The sequence below is a fragment of the Netta rufina genome (assembly GCF_964035555.1).
Source record: "Netta rufina genome assembly, chromosome: 3".
Lineage (NCBI taxonomy): Eukaryota > Metazoa > Chordata > Aves > Anseriformes > Anatidae > Netta > Netta rufina.
Genome location: NC_140125.1, coordinates 102,153,728 through 102,179,943, shown reverse-complemented (window position 1 = coordinate 102,179,943; position 26,216 = coordinate 102,153,728). Strand labels below are relative to the sequence as shown.

Here is a 26,216-nt window from a genome sequence, read left to right as displayed (position 1 = left end):
ATGGGTGATTTTACAGAATAGTTGATCAGGATCAAGGTTAGACAAAATATCCACATCCAAATACATTACATCCAAATAGTACATAGTTCTATTCTGTTCTATTTTTGTATCCCTAATATGTGACTATTCATGATGTAGTATAATTTAACATCCTTTGCAGTAGTATGGCCTTATACTATACTGATGACATTTTATATAATTTCCATTACTAGAATCAGGACTATAGAAATGCAGCTATACAATGTGTTGATTCTCTGAGCCATTTTATAATGTGGAAAACCAGGATTAAGAAGGACAGAGAGCTGTTGTCCAGAGGAGAGCCACAGGGATGGTCAGAGGGCTGGATAACCTCTCTTGTGAAAACAGGCTGAAGGGATTGGGGTTGTTCAGCCTGAAGAAGAGAAGGCTCTGGAGAGACCTTACAGCAACCTTCCAGTACTTAGAGGGCCTACAAGAAAGCTGAAAGGGACTTTTTACAAGGGCATGTAATGATAGGACAAGGGGTAATGGATTTAAACTAAAAGAGGGGTGATTTAAGTTAGATTTTAGGAAGAAATTCTTTACTCAGAGGGTGGCGAGGCGTTGGAACGGGTTGCCCAGAGAAGCTGTGGATGCCCTATCCCTGGACGTAAGAAAGTAAGCAGTGTGGAAATAATGTACACAGTTTATTTGAGTTTTAAGAAACTATTTGATGCAGTTCCACTTTGGAAGTCATAAAACATAATACAGCAACAGATATAGAGTCAGAGTCATATAGGTTGGAAAATACCTTCAATATTATTAAGTCCAGTCATTAATCTGACCTGCTGAGTCTCATCACTAAACCATGTCCCATAGTGCTTCATATTTGAAGGGACAGAGGGAAAAAGTTCATGTTGGATAGATTAATTTCATTGGTTCTTGAGTTGCTCAGATACTTCAATGTGTGACATTTTTTAGAGCCTAAAAATAATCCTTACAGATATATTTGAGGAGGAACAATACGTTAGGATGATTGCGGTATGAATCACCTGATGAACACTTGAAGAAAAAAATACAGAACACTGAAGTAGAGGAATTGACTCTGATCTCATATACCTTACTTTCATGAGTGAACGCCAGTAAAACAGTTCCTGTGCTGTTCCGTGAGACCAGAGTAAGACTCAGGATTTAGTTTTGTGCAGCATAAGTATCTCTCTATCTATGCATTTGTGCATGTATCTTGGAAAACTGGCTACTGTGGTTATTCGTTTGTTGGACTGATCCACTTTGAAGTTTGTAATTTCTGTACAACCAGTTAGAGCAAGAGTTCCAGCAGAGATGTCATGCACTGAGATTGCACTGCTCTAGTCAATGTAGGCACTGTGAAACTGACTATGAAGTCACTGCCATTTTAGCTGTCATGCATATCGTTAGTTAGAAATATATACAAATTTATGTAAATATGTAGATGGTTGCATTTCTCCAACAAAAGTTTTCTTTTTATGAGAGGCAAGCTTTCATCATCAGGACAGATATTCCAGTGCAGATCTGAACAGCAGTAGGAAATCTCTTATAGAAGGAGGAACTGACAATTTCTAAATTGTTGGTGTTGTACATTTTTAGGGTGGGCAGATAGCTGGAACAACCTCACTGGAAATATGTTTGCAGATGCAGCAGCAAAAGAAAAATCTTTTTTAGATCTGTTATCAGCTCATACAATTCCTACATATGACAGGTCTCTGGTACTCTGATCTCCATCCTAGACATTGCCAATGTCATAAGCCTATAAGTCATACACTATGTACGTGTAGTATAGATAGAAAATAAACAAGACATAATGAAGACTCTCCATAACTAGCTAGGATCTAGCTTCACTATGGAATCACTACTTTCTGTTTTGTGAGGACCACTGCATACTTGACTGACTGGAATAGTGTGGTTAAAAGAATAGGTTCCAATTCGCCTTACTCTTTCCTCTGAAGTTACAGATGACAGTGTGCTTTCCAAGGGTTCCACCTTACAGATTCTGCTGCCTTGTTCCCCTTCTCTTTAATCACAGTAATCAAAGCCACATCTATCTGAGTGAATAAGAAAGGCCATAGTCCATTCATCTAAAACTGAGTTCAACTGTTGCAGCATGGCTTGGGTCCATACAGCTAAGTTTTAACCTCCCAAAATAGGGTGACCACATGTGGACTGCTTCTTGGGAACGGTCCCTAACTAGCACCACTGCACTGTGCCTGAACACTGGTGGAAGGATGCTAAGTCGATCAAATCAAAATCATGCCAGTGTTTCACTAAAAGTTTAACCGTATGAATAATCACATGCCACTGCATGGTCTCATGTCCTGTCCCTGATTAGCTTGTGTTGGAATGGCTGTAACCAAAGAGACAAATTACCCTTTATATTTACTTTCTCCTTATTTTATGGAGTGTTATTAAGCCTTCCCTGTCACTAAAAGACAGGAAACACGAGAAATGTACAAGAAGCTGGATCAAGTGATAAAGAAAAAAAAAATAACCCCCCCTAACAAAAAGTCGTACGTTTCAAATGAAGTGAAGCCTGTCACTCATGCATGCAGGAGTCTTCCCTTCCAGATATCTTGCATCTGAAATCACTGTGGGGATAGAAAGACAGATAGGAAGAAGAAATTTCAGAGATATTGTATTTTGCAGTTCTCATGCTCCAGAGTGTTCATGATATGTATTTCTGTGTATTCTGCCAATTAGGTCAGATTATTATCAAAGCACAAACAAGCATCCTTTGGTAATGAAACACAACCAAACATAAGTAATTAAACTTATTGCGGAGGTCAGACTAATCCAGTAGGATATTAACTCCATCCATGTAACTCATGCAATCATAAGCACCCATCCCATTTGAGCCAACACTTCCTTATATGTTTGTTTGTGTCCAAAACCTCAAGATGGTTCCTTTCAAGTACCTCTTCTATTCCATGCTCTCTGCAGTTCTTTCTGTGTCATATTAGACATATTGTTAAAGTTCAGCAAAGCGCAATTTGAAAACTCTGAGTGAAAATAATTAGGATACAATTAATCTCATCAATTTCATTTATAGTCAGACAAGAGGAATAGCCACTTTTAGGGAATAACTCAGCCAATCCACTCCAGATACCAAACTTAGGATAAAATAAATCTCATCTCAAGATGCATATTTTTGTCCACTGCCTAAATATGTGGTGTGGATGGCTAGTTCATATGTAGACATTTTGAATGTGGACATCTGCATTGAGTCAGAGATCTAAATAAAAACAGTGAAAACAAATTATTTATCCCTACAGTAAGAATTTCCAACCTGTCTTTCTCAGAGATTTGTGTGTGAAAAAGAAGATGTTAGTTTATGAACTGAAAATTTGTTCTCCAGGTTGCATCTTTTGCAAAACAATGCTCATAGAGAGGGATATAGATAGGGTTACTGTCTCATAAGCAACCTTTGGAGTAGCCCCATGTAGAAGTTCCATATCAAAGATTTGTCTGAGTGGGTGTTCTCCCCTTGGTGCAGCTGGTCCTCTGATCCCCTGCTGTATCTTAGTATTTGGAGAATAGCTTTGGCTGCTTCATTGCCTGCTGCCTTGCTGAGCTCTGGAAACCTGAGAGAAAGCAAGAAACTGCCATGCTCTGCTGAGTCATTAGAAGGCTATGAGAAAGTGTCTCCCCTCCCTCATATAGACTTCCTGGGGAGCAAAAGTTGAAATGAGTACCAGCCATCAGATAAAGCCATCTCATTATTTGCCCAGCCAGAAGTCAGGTTAAAACAGTTAAGTGCTGACTGAACTTATTATGGCTCTCAAAGAAACGTGGACCAGGTGTGGATGACTGGCTAAATTGTACTGGTCTTGCAAACCCAGCATATCCAACTCTGATCACATATATTCTCAGTGAGTTCCTTCTCAAACCTAAATATATACCTTCATACCAAATATTTCAGATGCTGCAAAGCCAACAAGAAGATTTCATACCAAATGACCTTACTTATTTTGGGGTGTTCCTGTAGGTAACTGAAAAGTATTTTCTGCAATCTCTGTGGAACAAAAATAAATAAATAAATAAATAAATCCCCAGCATATTCATTGCCTTTTGACTATTTGGAAATAATGCTTGTCTGCCAGGATCAAAAGGCTGGAGACTGTAAACAGGGGAAGTGATATTCCCTTTTATTTAATACTTATGCTATTGTATATGGAGCACTAGATTTCATTTTAGGTTCAGCAGTACAAGACCTAAAACACTGGAGTCTAGAGACAAACAACCAAGATGATTAAAAAGCTAGAACATATAATGTACAAAGAAAGAAATGTGTTTGTTCACTCTGAGGAGGAGAAGGGCAACAGACACAAATTGTAACGAAAGAACTTCCATTTAGAAGAAAAAAAAAAAAATCACTGTAAGGGTGGTCAAATGCTGGAACAGATTTCCCAGAGAAGCTGTGGCATCTCAAGCCTTGAAGATATTCATAAAAGGACTGACTGGATAGGGCCCTGAGAACCTGATGGCTTCTATTTGAGCCAGAGTTGGACCAGATGATATGCAATGGTCCCTTCCAATCTCATCTATCTCACAATTCTGACACCAATGCAATGTGAAGTGGCGTGTGAGATGCTCTAAAATCAGAGAAAGGCAAGGAGTGTCTTGTGGTAAAAAGCGGAAATCATAACTAAGCACATTAGTTTGTCAGGAAACTGACAATTTTTAATAACATTTTGCAATATCTGTCACTAGAAGCAACACTATCACAGTCAAGGTCAGAGTACCTTCATCAGGTATCTTTCAGGGTCTTTTTCCAAAACTGTACAGAGCTACCTGTATCAGGTGGCTCATAGGGACATATAGTGGGAAAACAGGGATGATTAACAAAATACTTCATTTAAAAAAAAATATGAAAAATATGTTAGAAGCCCCTCTTCCGGATTATCTGATGCTCTCTCTCTCACGAAGTTCCTGCATGATTCTATTAGTGGGAATAACCCAAGTAAGAACCTCTGTATTCTACCAATACCTCATGTGAATACTTACAAATTAGGATGCTATTCATGCAGGTCTAGCAGAGATAAGGCATAGTAAGAGGTTGCAAGGATAGGTTAAGTGAAGAAAAAATAATATATCATGGCATTGGTTATATACAAACACCTATGCACTTAGATGAGAATACACTGGTTTGTGTAGAAATCAAAAATTTTGAAAATGCTGATATGCCAAAATAATTTATCAATATTCATTGTTTCTATTTCAAATGTATTTTAATACCAAAAAGGGAAAAAAAAAAAAAAAAAAAAAAAAAGGAATGTTTTTGTATATCAGTAAACACTCCTGAGCAGGAAAGAAATTCAGATAGGTAAAGATCCCTTTAAAACCTTAGGAAAAAGAAGAAAAAGAAAAAAAGGAGGGGAAAGAAAAAGAAAAAGAAAAAAAAAAAAAGTATTGATTATTTTTCCAATGAGCAAATCGAGTTAAAAAGTGGAATATGTAGAAAATTAAAAGATAGAAAATGAAAAGATCAAAATGTAACAGGAAAAAAAAAATGGTAAAAATATATAGTAAGCAAGCAAATTATGTACAATACTTGAAAGTCTGTATGGGCTTTTTCTATAGTCCTCATTCCTACTTTCCTATACTGAATTTTACTGCAATATGCTGTGTTCTTTAGCTCAGACCTTCCTTGCCATGCTTAATGACTTCCACTCTTCATTTATTTTGCTTTGAATATTGGTTATTATTTTAATACTTCAGGAAGTATTTCAGTACTTCAGTAAGTACTTCCAGAACTTTTGCAGAGATGAAGAACTGCACATGGTCAACTTCAGTTTCCAGTGTGTACCTGAAACAGAAAAGTTTGACAGCTTGAGCTGTGTTCCAAATACCATATCAATAAGAGTATTCAGACTTCTAGAGATTTTGTTTAGTAGAATTATATGTGTGCTCTATTTCTTCAATGTGGAGTGAAGTTGAAACCAAAACCATGTCAGCTGTTGGAAGCTCACTATATTTTGTACGTCCTCAGTTTCCTTACTTGTAGATTTTTCCAGAGGAGTATTCAATGTGCAAACAGCCCCCTACCCCATATGATGTTGTAACATTGCAAGATTTGGGATTCATTTGTGCCAAGACTGACTTGCTAAATATGCATGCACCTCACTTTACAGCTTAGGAGAAAAATGGTAGCACAGTAGTATCATACGCTAAGAACTTAGGAACTGACAAGTGGCAGTAGCAAGAGCAGTGAAGTGTTCAAAAACAGGCAACGATGCATGGATAATGAAACTGTTTCTCTGGGCAGGAAGCCTATATAACCACATATAGGTTCAGCTTGTTAGCCATCGTGTTTTCCCATGCTTGGGAGAAAGTGAGTAATTTGATACACACAGATTTGGAAAGTCTTGTTCATGAAGTCTTTGGTCTTTGATAGGAATGTAGCTGCTTTAACTGAAGTATCATTGCCTCTCTCTGCAGAATCTCTCAAACTAAATGCTGTATATAATCATTTTCAAAAAGAGGGTGCTGTTTTTCATGACTCCCTACACTGAAATCATACCAAGCCATTTATTCTGCCAAAAAATTTGTTTACATATATATATGATAGCAACAAAGAGAGGAAGCAATCATGGATATAGAAGCTATAGTCCTTATTCTCCAGTGACTCACTGTATGACATGGAAGGAGTCACTCACCTTCTCTGTATCTCAATTTCCCATCTGTAAAATGGGCTTAAAATACCTACCTCACAGGGGTGTTGTGAGGCTTTTTAACATAATGTATGTAAAGTGCTTTGAGATCCTTGGATGAAAGGTTCAATAAGAAATCAAATTATTCACTTTTTTTTTAGTGCCATACAAAGGTGCATTTGTGTTCAGGTGGCTGAAGGCTTCCAGCTCTTTAAAGCTATTCCACATATCCTCCACTATAGTTTCCCTGCCTGTCAGTTGTCTTATGTTTTGAGAGTTAAACAGAACAAATATTGCAATAAGAATATCTAAATTGTCATGGTATTCTGGGAATGACGGTTAAAATAATCTGATGTTCTTTTTAGACTATGTTGTATATTCCTTTTCCACACAACCCCAAAGCTTACAGAAAAAAAAAAAAAAGGGAGATGATGACTTTGTTCACTCTTCAGCTGATTGGCTAACTTGTTTCTTTTTGAGACAAACTCAGATGCTTCTTCAAAATAAAAACTGCAATTTGAGTCAATGGTTCCAAAAATTCTGTAAGGAGTAGAGTAGGTATTTTAGTGCTATAAGCTTTACTAAAAGCTATATGCTTTTATTTAGCACATAGCCATTAAACAATATAGTATAAAGGTTGGTACCAAGTTAAAGGTAAAATGTTAGGAAGCATAGAAAAATTAAGTGAAAACAAGATTTTCTTTTACAGAGCTGAATAAAAGAAAAGACACAGGTTCACACAGAACTGCTGGGCTGGCGTATTTTGTAGAAGTACCCTTAATTAATACGCAAACTAATTCAGTACTCAAACATTTGGTTTAATAAACAGGTGACACAGGTGCTTCACTAGAGCAGGCCAGAAGGCTCAGAATCTAACAGACTCTTATCTGGAGAAGATGGGTACAGTATACATAGATATCCTTTTCATTGAAATTAACTACTTCATGAAGATAAGAAATGTGGAAACAATAGGTGATAAAGAAAGTAGAAAATGCAAGAAAAGGACAAAAATTAAAGAGGAGGAATGAAACTAGATTAAAATATTTTTGTTTTCCTGCCTCTTTCATCAAGGATTCATGCTTTACACTTTCTTCTCCTCCACCACCTTTTTTTCTTCTTCTTTTTAGGATTGAACGGGCAGGAGCCCTGAAAAGGATATAACCAATCAAACAGAATAAAAATATTAGTTACAGCTTTCACCCAGCTTCACCTACTCAAAAGGAATTTACATGTCTTCACTCATACAGTACGTGATTCATATTTTGACTTTTCACTGTTGTGGAGGCAAACCAGAATACATTCCTCCCCTGATGATCATTTACATGACCCTCATTCATGTAAACACAAAAGCCCTTATCAAAAAAAAAAAAAAATCCTCAAAATTTTTCACATTTTGAAAATTTCTGTAGTATAGCTACTACATACCTTACAATTCTCTGGATGGCTCAAGAAAATATTTCTTCCTACACTATACTTCAGTATCCTGCTAAAGTTTGATTTGGACTTATTTCACCAGTGTTTCTATATGCCTCATGCTAAATGCAAAGGCACTGTCAGTTCTGGACATATAACTTACTTCTTCTTTAATTACTTTGATGTTCTTTCTTCTACATCTGATTGCCCATCAGAAATAACTAATTGCACCCCGTAAAAACAGCTGTTTCTACTGAGCAGTCTTCCTGGCAATAGATTTTAGCTTTAATATTTAAATTAATGTGGGATTTGTTTGTACATTTCATGTTAGAAGATGATCATCAATGTATTAAAACATTTGCTTTTCAAATGGTACAAACTAATTATCCAGTAATCCTTAACTGCCTACTTCTATGCAGACATTCAAGGTAGAATTTTTTCAAATAGGAAGCATATGTGACATCCCTTACTTTTATACTGACAAATTGATACTCTGATATACTTAATTTTTTAGAGACTGAAACATAAATATGAGTATTTTTTATCTTGAGCAACAAAAATAAAACCACTTTTGATAATAAATAGATAACCCATTACTGACTTAGAATAACTTGTTATGTAAAAATAACAAACATCCTTCCCTGCTAATTATCTTCTATATATAATGCTATACACTTAGAGGGTTTTTTTTGTTTTTGTTTTTCCTAGACATAGCCTAGTCATCTATCAGGTCTGCCGCTTAACTACAGCCTACTATCATCCCAGGATCCCTAACCACTGTGTAGAAGGCATACTATCTTTTGGCTGAAACATTAATTATTGTGCTGTTGAGCTTTGTATTTAAAACACTGATTTATTATCTTGTCCACTGACCTAAAAATTATTTTTATAAAAAAACATTTCTTATCATCAAAATGTTAGTATACAAAGCCACCTACAACCTGCAATTTTCTGCTTTATTTTGTTTATCTAAAACATAAAAGTCATACTTTAGAAAGTTCTACATATTTAGATGTAACAGTATTGCAAATACACCTGAGCTGAAAAGATGATATTACAAATTGATGGACTAGCTCTTGAGCAGGTGTTAATTGTCCTAGCTCTACCGATTTCTTTCAATTTGTACCAGCTGAAAAACTGGCCTAGCATGTCAACCTAACATTTAGTAAATTTCTTTTCAAGTTGTGAAGCTAAATATTTAAATATTGCTTGGGTAGCTGATAAATAAAACAGAATTTATGAGATGTTCATTAGTAAATAATGGTGAATGTATATCTGTTTTAAGAATGGGTCTAAGAATGAGATAACTTCTGAGTTAACATTAGATATCAGAAAATGATGTCTGGATGATATTCATCTGACCAAATACAGATATCTTTAAGGTAGGCATCTACTCTGAGCCCCTTCGTTGTCAATGAGGAGAAACAAGCACTTCTAGTAAGTGATTCATTTTATTCTGAGGAAGACAACCAAATCAGGTGGATTATAGCCTTAAAGTGTCTGCTTCTCTTATTGACCAAGGACAGGATTATTGCTTACTGGGGTATGTATGGATGCCTGCCTCACTCATATCTAAAGTCAGGTGAAATGAATCACACCCTCAGGGCTACACATTGACTCCATCTTATTAAGTTACCGCCCTATTTTTCAGCAGTTACTAAGGCAAAGCTAAGTAAAACATAGTAACTTTGCACCATTCTGTTACAATATTCAGGGTAGTAGAAATAACAGCCCTACCATACAAGTATGACCATATAATTTGGGCTAGCATATTAACTTAAAATTGTATTATACATATCATTGCTTCTATCTTCCCTTCATGTAACAATTACTTTAAAATTCTTTTCCACAGTTTACATAGCTAAACTGAGAGATTTTGATTTCTACTGATGGATCCACTAAGTAAAATGTTATTTTGATCTTTGCATATAGTTATTGGTTATCTAGTATTAATGGTGTGTATGGTGTGAAAAAAAAAAAAAAAAAAAAAGAAAGAAAGAAAGAAAAAAAAATCTGTTTCTTGTATATTCTTTCTCTTTTGGTGAATGTTACTCACCATTAAGAGAATAAATCCAGTAGTACTCACTTCATTGCCACCTTCCACATTTACAAGAGATACAGGAGTGAGAAAAGCTTGAAACCTGTGCAATTATGTCATATTAGTGATATGATTGTAGAAAACCCCATAAAACTATAATTCTAGGAATGAAAGGAGAAACATAAGTTTCTATGCCATAATACTTTAGCAGTAATAGTAATTAGCATTTTGATTTGTCTTTTTCTTATCATACTTGTGAAAGAAATTCATGTGAATAGCAAATAAACAAAAATAGCCTCATGGACTATAGAGAAATTCACTTAATAAAACTTAACTGCACATGGGCCTTAGTGTAATAGAATTGCTGTATGATTAACAATATTTGACATGCAGTTTGTTTTCTGTCCATGCGATTGCAACAACAGTTCCAATTGTAGCCACTTTTTTCTTTTCTTTTCCTTTTTCTTTCTTTCTTTGTTTCTTTCTTTGTTTCTGTTTTTTATGCAGAAGACCATCAAATGAATTGTCACAATACTCGAATAATGCAAGACACAGAAAAAGACGATAACAATAATGATGAGTATGATAATTACGATGAACTGGTGGCCAAGTCATTGTTAAATCTTGGCAAAATTGCAGAGGATGCTGCATACAGAGCCAGGACAGAATCAGAAATGAACAGCAATACATCTAATAGTCTGGAAGATGATAGTGACAAAAATGAAAATATTGGTCGGAAAAGTGAGCTGAGTTTAGATTTAGACAGTGACGTTGTTAGGGAAACAGTGGACTCCCTTAAATTACTAGCACAAGGACATGGTGTAGTGCTATCAGAAAACATTAATGACAGAAATTATGCAGACAATACTTCACAGCAAGATAATAGGAATATGAACTTTGTAATGCTAGGGAAGCCTGTGAACAATGGACTTACGGAAAAAATGGTGGAGGAGAGTGATGAAGAGGTGTGTCTCAGCAGTTTGGAGTGCTTAAGGAACCAGTGTTTTGATCTGGCTAGGAAACTCAGTGAGACAAACCCACAGGAAAGAAATCAACAACAAAACATGAACACTCGTCAGCATGTCAGGCAAGAAGATGACTTCCAAGGAAGAACACCAGACCGGAATTACTCTGATATGATGAACCTAATGAGGCTTGAAGAACAGTTGAGCCCCAGATCTAGGACTTTTTCTAGCTGTGCAAAGGAGGATGGTTGTCATGAAAGAGACGATGATACCACCTCTATTACTTCAGATAGGTCTGAAGAAGTGTTTGATATGACAAAAGGTAACTTAACCCTTCTTGAGAAAGCAATTGCTTTGGAAACTGAGAGAGCAAAAGCCATGAGAGAAAAAATGGCAGTGGAAGCTGGAAGGAGGGATAATATGAGATCATTTGAGGAACAGTCTCCAAGACAACTTTCTGGGGATGACAGGAAGCCTAAACCCAGTGACGGCCATGTCAAAAAGCCATATTATGGTAAAGGTAATATTTCTATATACCGTATGTTATGTCATAAGAAAGTATGAGCTAACATGTTAAGTTTTGCGTAGAATTCTGAAGTGAAGTTATTAATTCTACAAAATGGGAACTTTGTTTAAATTGTAGTAGTATGGCATGATTGTAAAATAGTGTCATGCTGTGACTATTAAAAAAAAAATCATTCTGCAATGTTAGAAATATGTACAGTATTTCAGTGAATACCATTTGGCTAAATTAAAAAAATAATAATAATAACTTTCCAGGGAAACAAAGCAAATAAGAGATCATGTTGAAAGAGGCAAAGATTTTTCTCAAGCATTTAATACATTTTATAGTAATTACTAAAAACAAACTATATAAGAGAGTGGGGTTTTATGTAGCAGGAAGTCAATCAGTTTTAAAGTGCATATTTTACAGGTTGTATTGGGTAGGTGGCATCGTGATTTATAAAATTATCATCAAACGACAGTTATTGATGAAGCCTCTCCCATCTAAAATGTAGAATTGCCTGATAGGAATTGAACAGTATCAGAATGACCGATAACATAAGATAGGGGCAGTGACTGCACATTAATTATCTTAAGATAGTAAGGTAATGGAAACAATTTGCTATGCAAGGCATGGTGTGGCCTGGGCTGAGATCAATAGCAATTTCTTTCTTATGTGCATTCCACTTCACTGGTTTCATTCCATTGTGGAAACAGTTAAGGTGCTGCCTTGACCATAATTCAATATAAAAGAAACCAAAACCAAACCAAACCAAACAAACAAACAAAAAAAAAAAAAAAAAAAAAAAAAAAAAAAAAAAAACAGACTAAAGGTTACCTTTAGAATGCGTTTTAATTGTTTTAATTTATGGGATTATCCTGGTGATGGTGTTTTTATATTACCACACCTCTCTTTAATATGTCGACATCTGTACATGTAGGGCTGTATTGTATAAATTGTTCAGTATATCCTGAGATTCACTGAACACCCTTAATTCCCATTGACTTTAGTGGAAGTTGAGGACATGGTATTTCTTAGGACTTGCTAAGCAGGGACTGGTTTCATCTTATATTTGTTATAACAATACTTGGATTCCTTTCTGAAAATGAACTGAGATGGTTGGCAATTTCTTCCTTTTTATAATTCCTTGTTTTGAAAAAGTAATTCCATAAGATCTCCCTGTATCATTCAGGTAGGCAATCTCTTGGTCCAAGAAAGGCTTTGATCTTCTTTTACAAAACTTAAAGAAAAGTAATGTCCAGTCTCTTAGAAAAGCATAGAATTTACTGTTGTTAAATACTCTTGTGCTATGTATTTTAGTGAAGTATTGTTGTTGGGTTTTTTTGGAAAAAAAAAAAAAAAGGAAAAAAAAAAAAAAGCATAGTCCAGTGAATGCTTTAGTAACTTTGGGTACTTGGGGAAGACAATGTTAGTTAGTGTATTACTGCATAGCCATGCAGATGTTGTTCTAAATGTTGTTCGCATATGACGTACATTAGGTGCCTTTTCCCTTTGGATATGTGTCTCTAATAAAACCACAGAAAACACAATAAAACATTATTATTTTTTCAAGTCTTTTAATTCTGGTAATGTCCAGCCCTTCCAGTCTCTGTATGAATAGGAAAGTATTTCTGCATATTGATCTCCAAAAAGACAGTATAATCTCTAACAATGACAAAAGTATGGACTAAATATTTCAGTAAATTCTGAAGCTTCTTTGAACCATTCCGTCCCTTGGCAGCTGAATCAATAATGGGTCCAAACCCCAGCCAAGGACACAAAAGACAACATTAAATGTTGTGGTAGTTTGGACCAAGAAACTTTGTGCAGTGGATAGCTCTACACTTCGTTTTTGTTTTGTTTTGTTTTGTTCTGTTTTGTTTTGTTTTGTTTTAAGGCAAGAAAGAAAAAAAGAAAAAAAAATCCTTCCTTACTTTGAAAAACATAAGAAATGCTATCGCACTTGTTGAGAGAGTAAGCTTTAAGTAAGACAATTGATTATATTGTTTGTTCTGAACTCACGTATTATCTTCCAAATACTCCTGGAAGTGTTATCCACAGAGATGTATGATACGGTCAAGAAGTTTTTGGGATATGCAGGTTTGCAGTGAGAAATACCTCTGCCTTTTGTTTTGAGGAGTTCTGCTTTCAGAAGTCAGTGAAACAACCATTAAAGGACCACTAACTAATTTTTCCCTGCTGTTTAAAACTGTCTAAACAACTGTCTAAACTTTCTTCTGAAGTTTATGATTAAGACCTTTTGAGTCCTCTGGCAACATTCACTCAGCCAATACTCCCATTGTGACAAAGAACAAAGAAATGTTGCAGAATTAAATAAAACTGTGCAATATTTCTCCCCTTTAGCAGGAAAGGACTTACAAAAGAGTATCTAGTACTTTGTAAAAAGTTATGGAAAGTTTAGTCAGACGTCTTCCATTAAAAGCAATGGGAAATTTTGCAAGTACAATTTTATGTGAGTTTTGAAATCATTAAGAATAGTATACAGCATCTTTTCTGACTCATTAGACCATAAAGGCTATTAAAGATCTGATATCATGCTATAACCTTACAGCATAAAGACCTGAATACTGTAGGTTATTTATTTGACACTGTAAGATGTTAAGTGTCCGGATCCTCAGATACTCTAAATTAGAATGCATTCATTGACCTCAGTGGAGTTACAACAACATGGAATAGCTAAAGTTTCTTTAGTTTAAAATGTATAAAAAGCCATTATGGTCTACTAATCATCTACATTTTTTCAGTCTTTGAATATTGTTATATTTACATAATTTATATTTCATTTACATTATTTATTCACATATCTACTTTTACACATCCCAAAGTATTTGACATGAAGAGTTGCTTAGAGTTGTGTATGTATGTAGCTGTGGGCTTGCTGTTCTAGTGGTCTCAGCACAGGCCTATCTGGCAAGAATTCTAATCCCTCCTCTGACATTCACTCCTTTTGTGGCCTTGGGTTTAACTTTTTGATTTATTTGTTACAATTTCCTGAAGTATAAGATTATGGTATTTCCAAGAGTGTTGTGATAATTGTATAGCATTTTGAAGATGGATATGTATGTGCATTTATCATTAAAGAGCGTGGGGAAAGAAAAGAAAAAAAAAAAAAAAAAAAAAAAGAACTGTATACTACAGTTAACACGCAGGCTAAGTAAAGTAAAACTTTCACAATTAGGGATTCCATTTGCAAAATCCAAGGTTTAAATATCACATTAAAATTGAAGAATGGATTTAAAACATGGAGAGTCATTTGAAAAGAGTTGAAGAATTTCTCTAAAATGAAGGCGTTTCGGATGGACTTGGAATGTAAAAGTATATTCATATAAAACTACTAGAGGGAAATCAGGGAAAAATAAGTCCACAACTGAACATGAGCTCTGGATTCTATTTATTCATGCTTAAAAAAAAATGGGTTGTGTGTGAAGGTCTGCAAGTACTGAAATTTCCACTGATTGTACTGAGGATTGCATTTATTAAAGCTGGGATGGAATTTAATGTAAGAAAAACTTTGTATAAAACACATAGCAAAATCTTATTTTCCAGAGAAGAAAGCATAATTCCTGAAGCAGAGCAATGACAAGAGCAGCAAAAAATACTTAGATGAGGATAGCTCAGACTGGGTATTGAAAGGAGGCTGGAAAAAAAGATAGAAAGGGGATGCTGTGGGATTGTGATCCAGAATGGTAGCAGTTAGAGTATCCTGAATTTTATTCCTTCAATACTAGTATAAATATTTACAATAGTCTCCAAAATCTGACAACTCTAATCAAAATGATACATGATTTGTATCATGTGCTGGGCTGGAAAGCTAGGAATGTTATTTCCAGATGTTCTGTAAAATAAACAAGCTGATAAAGTATGTTAGCAAATTCTAGTTCAAGATAAATTTCATCAGCAGTTCCACTACTTTCTTGGCAGAAAACCTTATTTTGTTGAAAAAATATCTATTCAGACTTTTCACTGATTTGTAGAGAGAAGATCCAACGACATTCTAAAAGATCATTAACCTTTTAAGCATATGAATATTATAGCATTATATGCATTTTTGTAATGGCGCAAATTTACACAGTAAGTGGTACTTTCAGTAATTCTGATTACAATGTTTACCCCACCATAACTTATTGAAGAGAAAGAAATATTTTACTGTTTATAATTAATTTAAAGAAAAGAGAATCATCTGCTCAGAGAACCTTGGAAAAGGGATTTATTTATGCTGAATCATAGAATCATTATTTTAAAGAGCTCGGTTTGCTACTCTAAGGACATTGAACTTCTATGACAATAAGTTTGCAGAATTTAATAAATCAGGCAAATAAGAATGTAAAGAAGGGAAACTCCAACTAAACAGTTTCCAAATGACCTTACACCCTTGAGCTGATGCTTGCCAGCAGAATGTTGATTGACAGTGGTATGGCTTTGCTATAAAATGGTCATTTTCCAATCACTCTGAATGGATCTATGCTATGATCATAGGAGCCAGCAGTCTGAAAAGAAGATAATGGGATAAAAGTGACAAAATGGTGTTAAGAAGTAGAAGGGTTTTTTGTTTACTTGTTTTTTTTTTCTTCTAGTTTTCATTTAAAAAAAAAAAAAAAACATTTACCAAAGAGTAAATGACATGATTAAATGAACCTTCTTACAGAAATGTGTAAAGCATCATTCACTTGACACATTTGTTGTAAATTATAGATCCCTCAAGAACAGAAAAGAAAGAGAGCAAATGTCCTACCCCTGGGTGTGATGGAACTGGCCATGTAACGGGGCTTTACCCCCATCACCGCAGTTTGTCAGGATGCCCACACAAAGATAGGGTCCCTCCAGAAAGTAAGTTCACATTGTTTCATGGAAACTGGGGATAAAACTACAAAGATTTTTCTAGCATGCTTTATAAACCTTTTATTTAAAAATTAATTTTATTTTTCAGTATGGTTTGTCTCAACTTAGTCAACTGTTCTGTGTTATACTTTTTCCTTTATTCCATCATTTCTATTCTCTACTAACTTTTACACTGAAAGAACAACTTTTAAAGCTGTATTCTTTGATTTAAGAATGCTAGGTTGTTTTTAAATAGATCTATTCAGTCAACAGAGAAAAAGGTTTCCAGAAGATGTGCACTGCTTTTACTTCTGCATGCTGATGTCACATCAATTGTCCCTGTTGTCTCGTACAGGAATAATTGTACTTGAAAAAATTGCAGCCCCTTTCCTTTGTTGGTGTTTTGTCTTAAACATAGTTTATTTTAAACTAATTTATATTATTAATAATAACAATCTGACTGTTTACTTAGTTACACACCTCAGGATTTTGAGCAATATTCCCCTGTAATTTACATGGCTAGAATTTTCTGCCTTGTCAATGGATTCTGTATGAGGGAGGTTCACCCATCCAGACACAGACATTAATCAGAAAGCAGAGAGATCCATTTCTAGAAGTCACCTCCTTGGCTGGTAGAAATGGCATAGTTCTGTTGAAGCTAATTGCTCTATGTTGCTATATGACAGACAGGCATCTACCTAAGATACAGTTCTCTTTCACACTAATTTAAAAATTTATTTATTCCTTTGAATCCTATAGCCTAAAATCCCCACTGTCCATCAGCACTTACAGAACTAATCTCAATAGATTTATAGATGACTAAAAGAAACATTAAAGACAGGACTTAAATGTTCCCCAATTTCCAAAGGGAAGTGGACTCTGAAGGACAGAAAAGTGGAAATAGGTCTGCACACCAAGAGTAGCAGACAGAAGAAGTTTCCTCTTTCATGGTAGAGTGGCTTTGCCAAGTTGTATTGAGGAAGTGCTTTAGGAAACTGCTGCATCTTGGTCGATCTCTGAATACAGTAGAACAGATAGATTCATTTCTCTCCTTTGCAAGACCCTGTAATTTTCTGAAGCACAAATATTTTTTCAGTTGCTCAAAGTTCTCTCATTTTTATAAATGGTAAATAAAAAGCTCTTTAGAAGACTTTGTAAATCAAAGAAGAATATAGCTTTAAACTGTTTGCATGCTCTTGTACCTAATAAAATGTAAAAGGTGAGCTCATCTTTTTATTTTTTCCTGTGATGTTGGCCTTGTGAAGCATGTTTCAAGAACAGCTTTGAATAGTAGGAATTTCAGAATAAAGCTTTTACATCTATACACGTTCTAGTACGCTGATGAAGGTGATGATGATGGTTATCTTCTAATCAGTATATGTGGTTAATTTCTCAAGTCTCTGAACAGCTTTTATTCAGTTCTTTACTCAGTCAAGGAATTCACTGATTTTATTAGAACTTTTTTTGAGTGAGAACTAAATACAGGCTTCCAGACTAGTTCTTGTATGAGAAAACCAGGATTTTGCAAGAGCTGGATGGCCTCTTTCCATAGTGATATACTGCCAATCCAGCTCTGAGACATGGATTCAAATATGTCTCAAATCATACAAAACTATTTAGTGTTACCAAAAAGCTCTTGATAATTTGGCAATTCACAGCATAAGTTTTATGATTCCAAAAAGAGCTGCTCTGAGTAGCTTTGGGAGTAAATTTTCTATCCAGTTTGCAATGGATGCAGATGTAAAGCAGTTTATTTGCTTAAGCTTGTACCACTTGTTTCTTTTTTTACAAAGGTTGTTTTTTGTTGTTGTTGTTGTTTGCTTTGTTTTGTTTTCCACCATCCCTCAATTTTTAATTGTTTCTTTTTTTTCTTTTTTTTTACTTTTCAGTCTCTAAAATAATAATTATAATAATCTATCCATTGCAATTTTCACATCTGTGGAAAATGCAAGTTAAAATAAAATGACCAGTTCTGCTCGTCATATAGACATGAATGGTATTTCTATGTAGATATGGGCAGAACTGGGCACTAGATCAATTGGACTGTCTTATAGTTAGTATCAAATTCTAATCAGGGTTGTGCTGAGGTATATTTAAAATAATTCAGTGTTCTACCAGTATAACTTGAGAGCAGATTTTCGTTCTTGAGTTTGATACTGTGTATATAAAGTTGTATATTTTGAGCACATACGTTTCCTGAAAGAATTTTTTGAGTCCATATTTTTAATTGGATTTTTGCTAGTTCATAGTTTACTACTGAGCTGGTGTTTGCTCAGTGTTTTTTTACTAAGAAGATGTTGGAAGTCTTTTGCTTCATTGTTGCACTGAAGATACTTTTGATTATAGGTTCAGTAACCTAACTTTCACTGTTGCCCTGTGTTAAAGAGCATAGGGTCACGATCCTTACTTCCCACATCAGGCTTTATTGGCTATGTGTGTCACGTGTATTTTGAGGAATGCTGGTTGTTAATGAATCCTGCTTTGTTTTAAAATGGTTTCATATATACTGGGATTTGATTTTTTTTTCTTGTTTTCATACTCTGCTGTTTTCTCTTACTCTCCTTGTCAAGTTCTTGCCATGCATGAAAATGTTCTTAAGTGTCCTACACCAGGCTGCACAGGCCGGGGCCACGTAAATAGCAACAGGAATTCCCACCGAAGGTAAGGATTCCATCACTGGACACCAATCTAAAGGGAACAGTGCCTCCGAACTGCAGCCCTTCTAGCAGTCCATTGGCAGGGGGGGAAGTGTGAGTGTGTGTTCTGTTGTTCTGTTTCTAAGATTGACAGATGGTGCTTCATATGCTTTAAAGAGTAACATTTTTTCATGTATTTTCTGGGGAGGACAAGTATTCATTTGCTTCAGAATGGATGAATTGATTCACAGAAGACATTTTAATCATCCATTAGGTTTTTGGGTGTGGTGATTTTTTGTTTGTTTGTTTTTTCTCTCTGTATTGGTATTAGCAGTGATGCAAAATGAATGGTATGACTTCTTCTCTGTCGCAGGGACGAGGAAGAGTCTGCCAATATCATCAAGACTAGGGCAGAGTTCTTGTCCCCACACTTCACTCTCTTCAGAGACTATTTTGCATGAAAAATTCCACTCTACCCCTAAAAATGATATTCTATACACAAGAAACAACATTTTGAATACACAGACACTAAGAGTTAACTTTTCAACTAAAAAAAAAAAAAGTCTCAACCCCCAAATCTTTATTCAGATATAATTAAAGTAGAATATTGCTTGATTAAGAAACATTATGAAAATGTCTCATTAAATTTAAAAATTAAAAACAAAAAATGCTCAATATAAATAGTCAAGCAAAGGAAGATTGAGAAAAAATACAACTTTTCTATAGTTTCCTAAAATTAATAATTGATTCTTATACAAGGGATGTCACTGCCTTTTAAATTCTGACACACATGAGAAAAAAAAAAAAAAAAAAGTTACTAGAAATTTTAGTATGTCATAGTTTTTCCACAAATAACGAGGTCTTGCTTATTTTCTTACAATTTAGGAAAAAAAAAAAAAAAAATCCAGGAAATGCGAGTAGAGGGTAAAAGCATGCAAAGTTCCTATTATCTAATTCCTTTTTTACTGTTAATTGTAACATAAAGGTTTAAGGGATTACATTATTAAGGTGCTGGATGTTCAGTCTTATGGGTTACTGCCCCCTTACATGCCTCCTGGACTCTCATGGGTAACTCATCAAGAAACTTGGGTACCCCTTTCTTCTCTGTAGTGACGCTGCTACTAGATGCAGCAAAAATCTTTGAGAAGGTTTTCAGGGATTTAATACTGCTCGAAGCAGCATTCAATTTTGGTTGGATATCTACTAGAATATTGGAGGTGATTGAAGAAGAGTATGTCAACAGAGAGCAGCTGCCCTCTGGTATGACTCCAGAGCACTCTCACCCCTCTGCAGATCTAGGACAATGAGGGAGGGCTGAGGGGAGCAGTCTGCAGTCTGTGCTCACCTCTTTCTGCAGCTTTTGGGGCATTTTGCTCTGCTTCATTTTTATTTTTTTTCCCTTTGGAGAAAGGAACATCTGGGAATGCGCTGATTTGCCTTTCATTTTAATTTCTTTTCCTGTGGAGAACACAGAGAGCTGCGGTCACATAAGTGTTCGATAGACTGTGACAAGGAAAGAACCCCCTCCATTGTCAGGTCACAGGTTTTTACAGCTTCACTAAGAGCACCATCTGCTGGCATCAATATACTTGTTTTTCAATGTTCTAAATCTTTTCCAGAAGAATCAGACATATTTTAGTCACTTTAATAATAGTACAGCATTTGCAAATTTAATTGAATTTTAATTCAAGTGAAATTTCTTTTCATGTTACATCATCTACTATTAGGAAACATACCTTAGTGCTTGAAATTCATGAACAAACACTAAGTATAACATATATGAGATGTAGATTTAGAGACCCTAGGCCAAATTTTGCACTCATTTATATGCCTTGCAAAAAGATTGGAGTTAATGGAGCTGAATGAAGTGTGAAGTAGCACAAAATTTGGCCTAAATGGTACTGTCATTTAATCATCTTCAGCAGCCATTTCATTGGCAACATTTGTAGATGTGTAAAGGTCACAAGTCTGCTAACAGAGCTGCACAGTAGATTTCAGGTTATATTCTCCTCTCTTACTGGTATGTTCACTGGCTGACATCCATAAATAATCTACCCATATACAGTCAGAGAAGAAGAGCAGTTATAAGATCTACCATGCAACTTTGAAAACAGAAGAAAGGAAGTCTAGAGAAAATACATATGACCAAAAAGCTTTTGGAAAGTCTTTTCCTTCAGATTCTTCCTGATGCAGGCTAAGGAGGAGAAGGAGTAATTGGATCAGTGCTATAATGTGAAACTACGCAGGACAAGACAATTAAATTTCCTTTCTGTAATTGCAGCCTCTCTGGATGTCCTATTGCTGCAGCAGAGAAACTGGCTAAAGCTCAAGAGAAGCATCAGAACTGTGATGTGTCAAAATCAAACCAGGCATCAGATCGGGTTTTAAGGTATTAGAAATCACTATAATACTTATTATTATGCAGAATTCATCACACATTCACCTAATCTGAGAATTTATATTTATATACTTTGTATATACATATATATCTCCTTTAAAGTAGAGTTAGAATTAGGGCTTCTGGATCCAGTTCTCACAGAATATATTTCCCACTCAATTTACATGGGGGAGGGTTGGTAATTATTTTGGCAAATACATGTAAAGCTGAAAAGCTCATTTTTGTCTTAGGCATTGTTTGGTGTAAAGATGACTGCTGGAGTGCAAAGTCTAAGAACAATGTGAAAAAAGTTGGTATCTTTTGGGAATAAACTAATATTTACCGGTAAGTCTTGGTTTTTTCAGCAGGCTTTTACTAGTAAATATCAGTTTAAATTAAACCAGAAGCCCTATTTGCATTACCAAAACAATAGTAGACCTTTTGATAGGACACGTGGAAAAATGACGTGTGTAGCTTAGATTCCAAAATAAAGTCAGATGTAGTTCTTTGTCTCTGTTTCCCCACTCACTGCCAGGAAGGATGGAAAGAGAGAAAAATTGTCCTAATTTTTTTAATGGGAAGGACCTTGAACCAGTTTGACATAATTATACCCATTTTCTTCATCCACATAGGATTCTGCATTTATCCAAAGCTGTATCCAGCTTTGTGCTATTGTCTCTTCTTTTGAGATATGTGGGTGGAAAAAATATTGTTTCTAAGGAGTGTGAAGGATACACGTAAAGGGACTAGACCTCTGCATGATTTTACAAGCCTTATATTGATGATGCCCCAAGAGCTGCAGAATTTCTCCATGGATACTGAGATATTTGTGGGCTAGATTAGGTACATCCCTCTCAGCTGTTGTGAAGAACATGAAGGAAGTACCACAGCTTTAGTTCCCAGAATTTCCTGCTGATCTTGTAGGTTTCTTCGCATTTGGATTTAAAATTTGATAGGGTAGCTTAAAATGAAATTTTTTTACTATATTAACATTATTCTTTGCATATTCTCTTAAACTTCATCTAATCTTGATGACCTTTTCAAAAAACAAAATACACCAATAAACCTAAGAACACAGAATTATGGTTCACATCTGCAGAATATTTTTTGTAGAGCTTATTGACCTTTTTTATGTTCCTCGGATTATTTTTGATGGGCTTTGTTTTAACTGTCCCTAATTCAGGTTGTGCTATTTTTCATATAGCATCCCAGACAGTTTTCTTAGAGAAAGGTTCTTTAAAACCTGCTAATAAAAAAGACCTTTTGAGGGAATAATATAATTTCTCACTGATGGAAAAAGGTAAATGAAAAATGCACTGTTTTTTAACAATGCTGATTAGAAGTCACTGAAGTCAGATGCCATACAAAGAAGGCAACTGCTCAAAAGCTCATCTAGTTTGCTGGCAAACTCCCTAGGAAGTTGCATAGCAGTTTTAACTTTGCTTGTGAGTCTGCCCTGTGTTTCAAATTTTATAGGCAGTTCACCCAAAACTTTCATCTTATCTCCTGCTTTCCATTTTACCATTAAATCATTGAAGTATTTAAGATGAAGAACTTGGGAGTTATTTATAATATTTACATGCAGTTGTCTGATGGAGAGAGAGATGCTCCAAGAGTAAATCTCGCATACTTGTCTTCATGCCAGTTTTCATCCCACCTGCATTTAAAATTTCTTTGGAAGAAGTCAAATTCATAAGACTTCTGTTCTGTAGAAATTCTGGTTTTACACTGAATGTACAGGAATTGAGCTGCATTTTTTTTTAGCTAAGTGTAGATTATCTTGAGGTAGGATCAAAATACTATTAATATCAGCTCATTGTGTACATGTATTTTGGAGGGAAACCTATCTAAAGAAATGAGCATACATAAGTCAAAAGGAATAGTATGAATAATATGACTTTTTTGGCTGATCTTTACATACACATCCTGACTAAATTATATGAAAAGAATTCTTCCAGAAAAAAAAAAAATATATAGATAGATATAGATATAGGTATTCAAAACTTAATTCTTACTAGACACCACATCCCGTTTTGTCAGCCAGAATGATGATTCTTCTCATCTTGACTGAATTTGTGATCCTGTGAATGTTCCTTCTATTTTCTCTGTTTATAAACGCAGTAGAGAAAACAAAAGAAATAATAATAATAAAAAAATAAAAAAAACAAGCTTGATGATTCTTGATTCCAGAAGAAGCACCTCAGGTCTGTTGTTCATCATCTTTACCTCCTGCTAAATGCAGCAGGTAGACATGCATCACTGTGTAGCATTTTCTTCATTTATATAACACTTTCTTATGTAGGTAAAGCATGCAGGATCTGACCTTTATTTACTTGCTTTATACATTGAGAGATGATGACTTCTGTGTCCACATGCAGAAGACAGCGTGACAGTGGAGGAGTTCACTACAGCATTCCTTCACTATTTCAAAACTTACTTCAGTGACCTGAAAGATCAGTTGGGGCTTTTCCTGGTTATCTTCTCTGACCCTAAAGGAAAGAGAAATTTAGCTGATAGTTTTGTTCTGTATTCATTCACAGAACCTTCCTTCATGCATGTATCTGTATAACAAGAGTTGCAGCTCCTGCCAGAAACTTTCATTTAAGGGTTAGCAGGATCTGTGAGGCAGTGGCTCAAAGTCCACAGAGATTGTGAGAATCTCATGTGTATTTCTCAAAATTAACCTGGATCTGTATACTGAAGAATGAAACAGGATGAAACAGGACTAACTCTTTTGGAAAACATACAGGAAAACAGCATACAACTCTGTTGAAAGAAATTTAGAGGAAACTCTATTGATTAAATAGAGCTTCCACTGCTAATTTTTGGTTTTGACATTTAAAGAAATTTGTCCAAACTTCTCCTGTTGGTCCACTTACCCCTTTTTGTTTCAACTCCCAAAAGTGAAAATGTTTGCTATGTGATGCAATTACATGGGGAAAGGGAAACCCTGAAGTATTTTAAAACAGAATTTTAAAATAGCTACAGGATACATTTAGTGGTATTAGAAATAGTTTTGTCTAGGCTTTGTTCAAGAAAATATATATTGTTTGTCTGCTGAAAATAACCAAACCAAGCAAATGCAATAATATATTGCTGTCTCTTGAGTACAAGAATTTCTAATTTGAGCTATAAATTATGCACAAACACATTAAACTGAACTGCATCTAACAAACTTTACATATCTTTAATTTCTAGGCCCATGTGCTTTGTTAAGCAATTGGAGATCCCTCAGTATGGCTACAGAAACAATGTCCCCACCACCACACCCCGCTCCAACTTGGCCAAGGAACTAGAGAAATACTCTAAGACTACGTTTGAATATAACAGTTATGACAACCATGCCTATGGCAAGAGAGCCATAGCTCCCAAGGTGCAATCCAGAGATATATCCCCCAAAGGATATGATGGTAGGAGGTGCACACTCTTATACATGAGAGACAAGTTTGCAGTTAATCTTGTTGTTGTATATGTAAACTTCATACAATTAAAACATGTTTTCATGTTCATATAATATCATGAGGAATGCTGTCATGTGTAAGATATTTTAAAGGCTTTAAAAAAAAAAAAAAGAAAAAAAAACACTGTTGTTTTATTCGGTTCTTGCTTCACAATTGTTGCACTGGCAAAAGAACACCTCCAGCTATTAAGCTCCTGGGATGTGTTGAGATTGCAATAAAAGCTGAATAATAGAGCTAGTTCTTGTGGTGTAGGAGCAGTGTGTTATGTTGCCATCTGGGAGACCTGGCCTCATGGGTCACATTAGTATTCTCACTTCTGTACAGTAGGTCAGGTAACTCATAAAGATAGCTTACTTACTCTGTGGGGACGTGGAAGTAGAAAACCTGTATCTCGTTGCACTTTCAGAAATCACTGCTACTTATTTAATGAGGCATTTCTGCTCATTTTGTCTTTGTGAATACACCTGTTGAATTCTCTGGAAAACCTCAGTTATATGTTTAAAATTAGGCTAAACATGACTTCAGTTTAGGAGAAGAAAATGGTGTCCATCAGGCAAGAGGATTTTTTTAGGGAAAAAAAAAATGAACTACATCATAAAGAATATAGGAATTGGATTGTAGCTCTTGAGGACTTCAAGATTTTTTCAGAGCAATACAAGTTATATATATAATAATAAACCAGTGCCTTTATCTTTTTGTTGTCATTTTTAAAATATTTTATGCTACTCACAGACTACCATAGGAAATTTCAAGCAGTTGTCAGATTTTTGTTTAGAAAAACAGAAAGAAATATACTATATTGAACAATTTATGCTGACATATGAATGCAGGCTCTGACATTCAAAAGTAGGTAAGTGGAGAAAAGGAATATTTTTACAGATCCTGCCTTCATGTTTCTGATATTTTGGATTTTTTTTTTTCTCATAGAATCAACAGGCAAGTTCTTCCACTATAGCATAAAGGAGAAAGGCAACACATTTTTGAATAAAAACGCCCTTTTTTCTTCTCTCATACACTCATCTTATTTGCCTATGTCAGAATAAGAGCTTGAACATTATTAAGGGTAATGCAGTAGCTCTAACTGCAGTTAGTAACCTAATGATATAAGGTAAATATAATAAAAAATGAGATATTAACTCTTGTGTATATGTTCTGTTTACTTTTACAGAAGGGGAAGAATCAGTGTATAGGTAGTGAAGCCGTGGATATGCATAATTATGGATCAAATTACTGATGTTTGCTTTAAGCAAGTAATATATATTTTTCCTCATTTAAGACCCTATTTCAGCAAAGAATTAAAAATTACACTTTTTTTTTTTTCCAAATCATCAGAACTTGAAA

The 26,216-nt window shown here is 35.1% G+C and overlaps 1 protein-coding gene across 3 annotated transcripts in view; it reads left to right on the top strand.

The window, feature by feature from the left end:
• The window catches only part of MYT1L (myelin transcription factor 1 like), a gene marked incomplete at both ends in the record, with an annotated part of 132,311 nt that overhangs the window by 38,811 nt on the left and 67,284 nt on the right, over positions 1–26,216 (top strand). For 2 of the 3 annotated variants that reach the window (XM_084283981.1, XM_084283982.1), the window contains 5 exons: positions 10,600–11,571; positions 16,276–16,410; positions 18,972–19,062; positions 21,319–21,426; positions 24,613–24,824. In XM_084283981.1, the coding sequence (XP_084140107.1) occupies positions 10,600–11,571; positions 16,276–16,410; positions 18,972–19,062; positions 21,319–21,426; positions 24,613–24,824 (1,518 nt within the window). Of the gene's footprint in view, positions 1–10,599; positions 11,578–16,275; positions 16,411–18,971; positions 19,063–21,318; positions 21,427–24,612; positions 24,825–26,216 lie in introns of all 3 variants that reach the window. The other variant, XM_084283980.1, reaches the window with a different exon arrangement.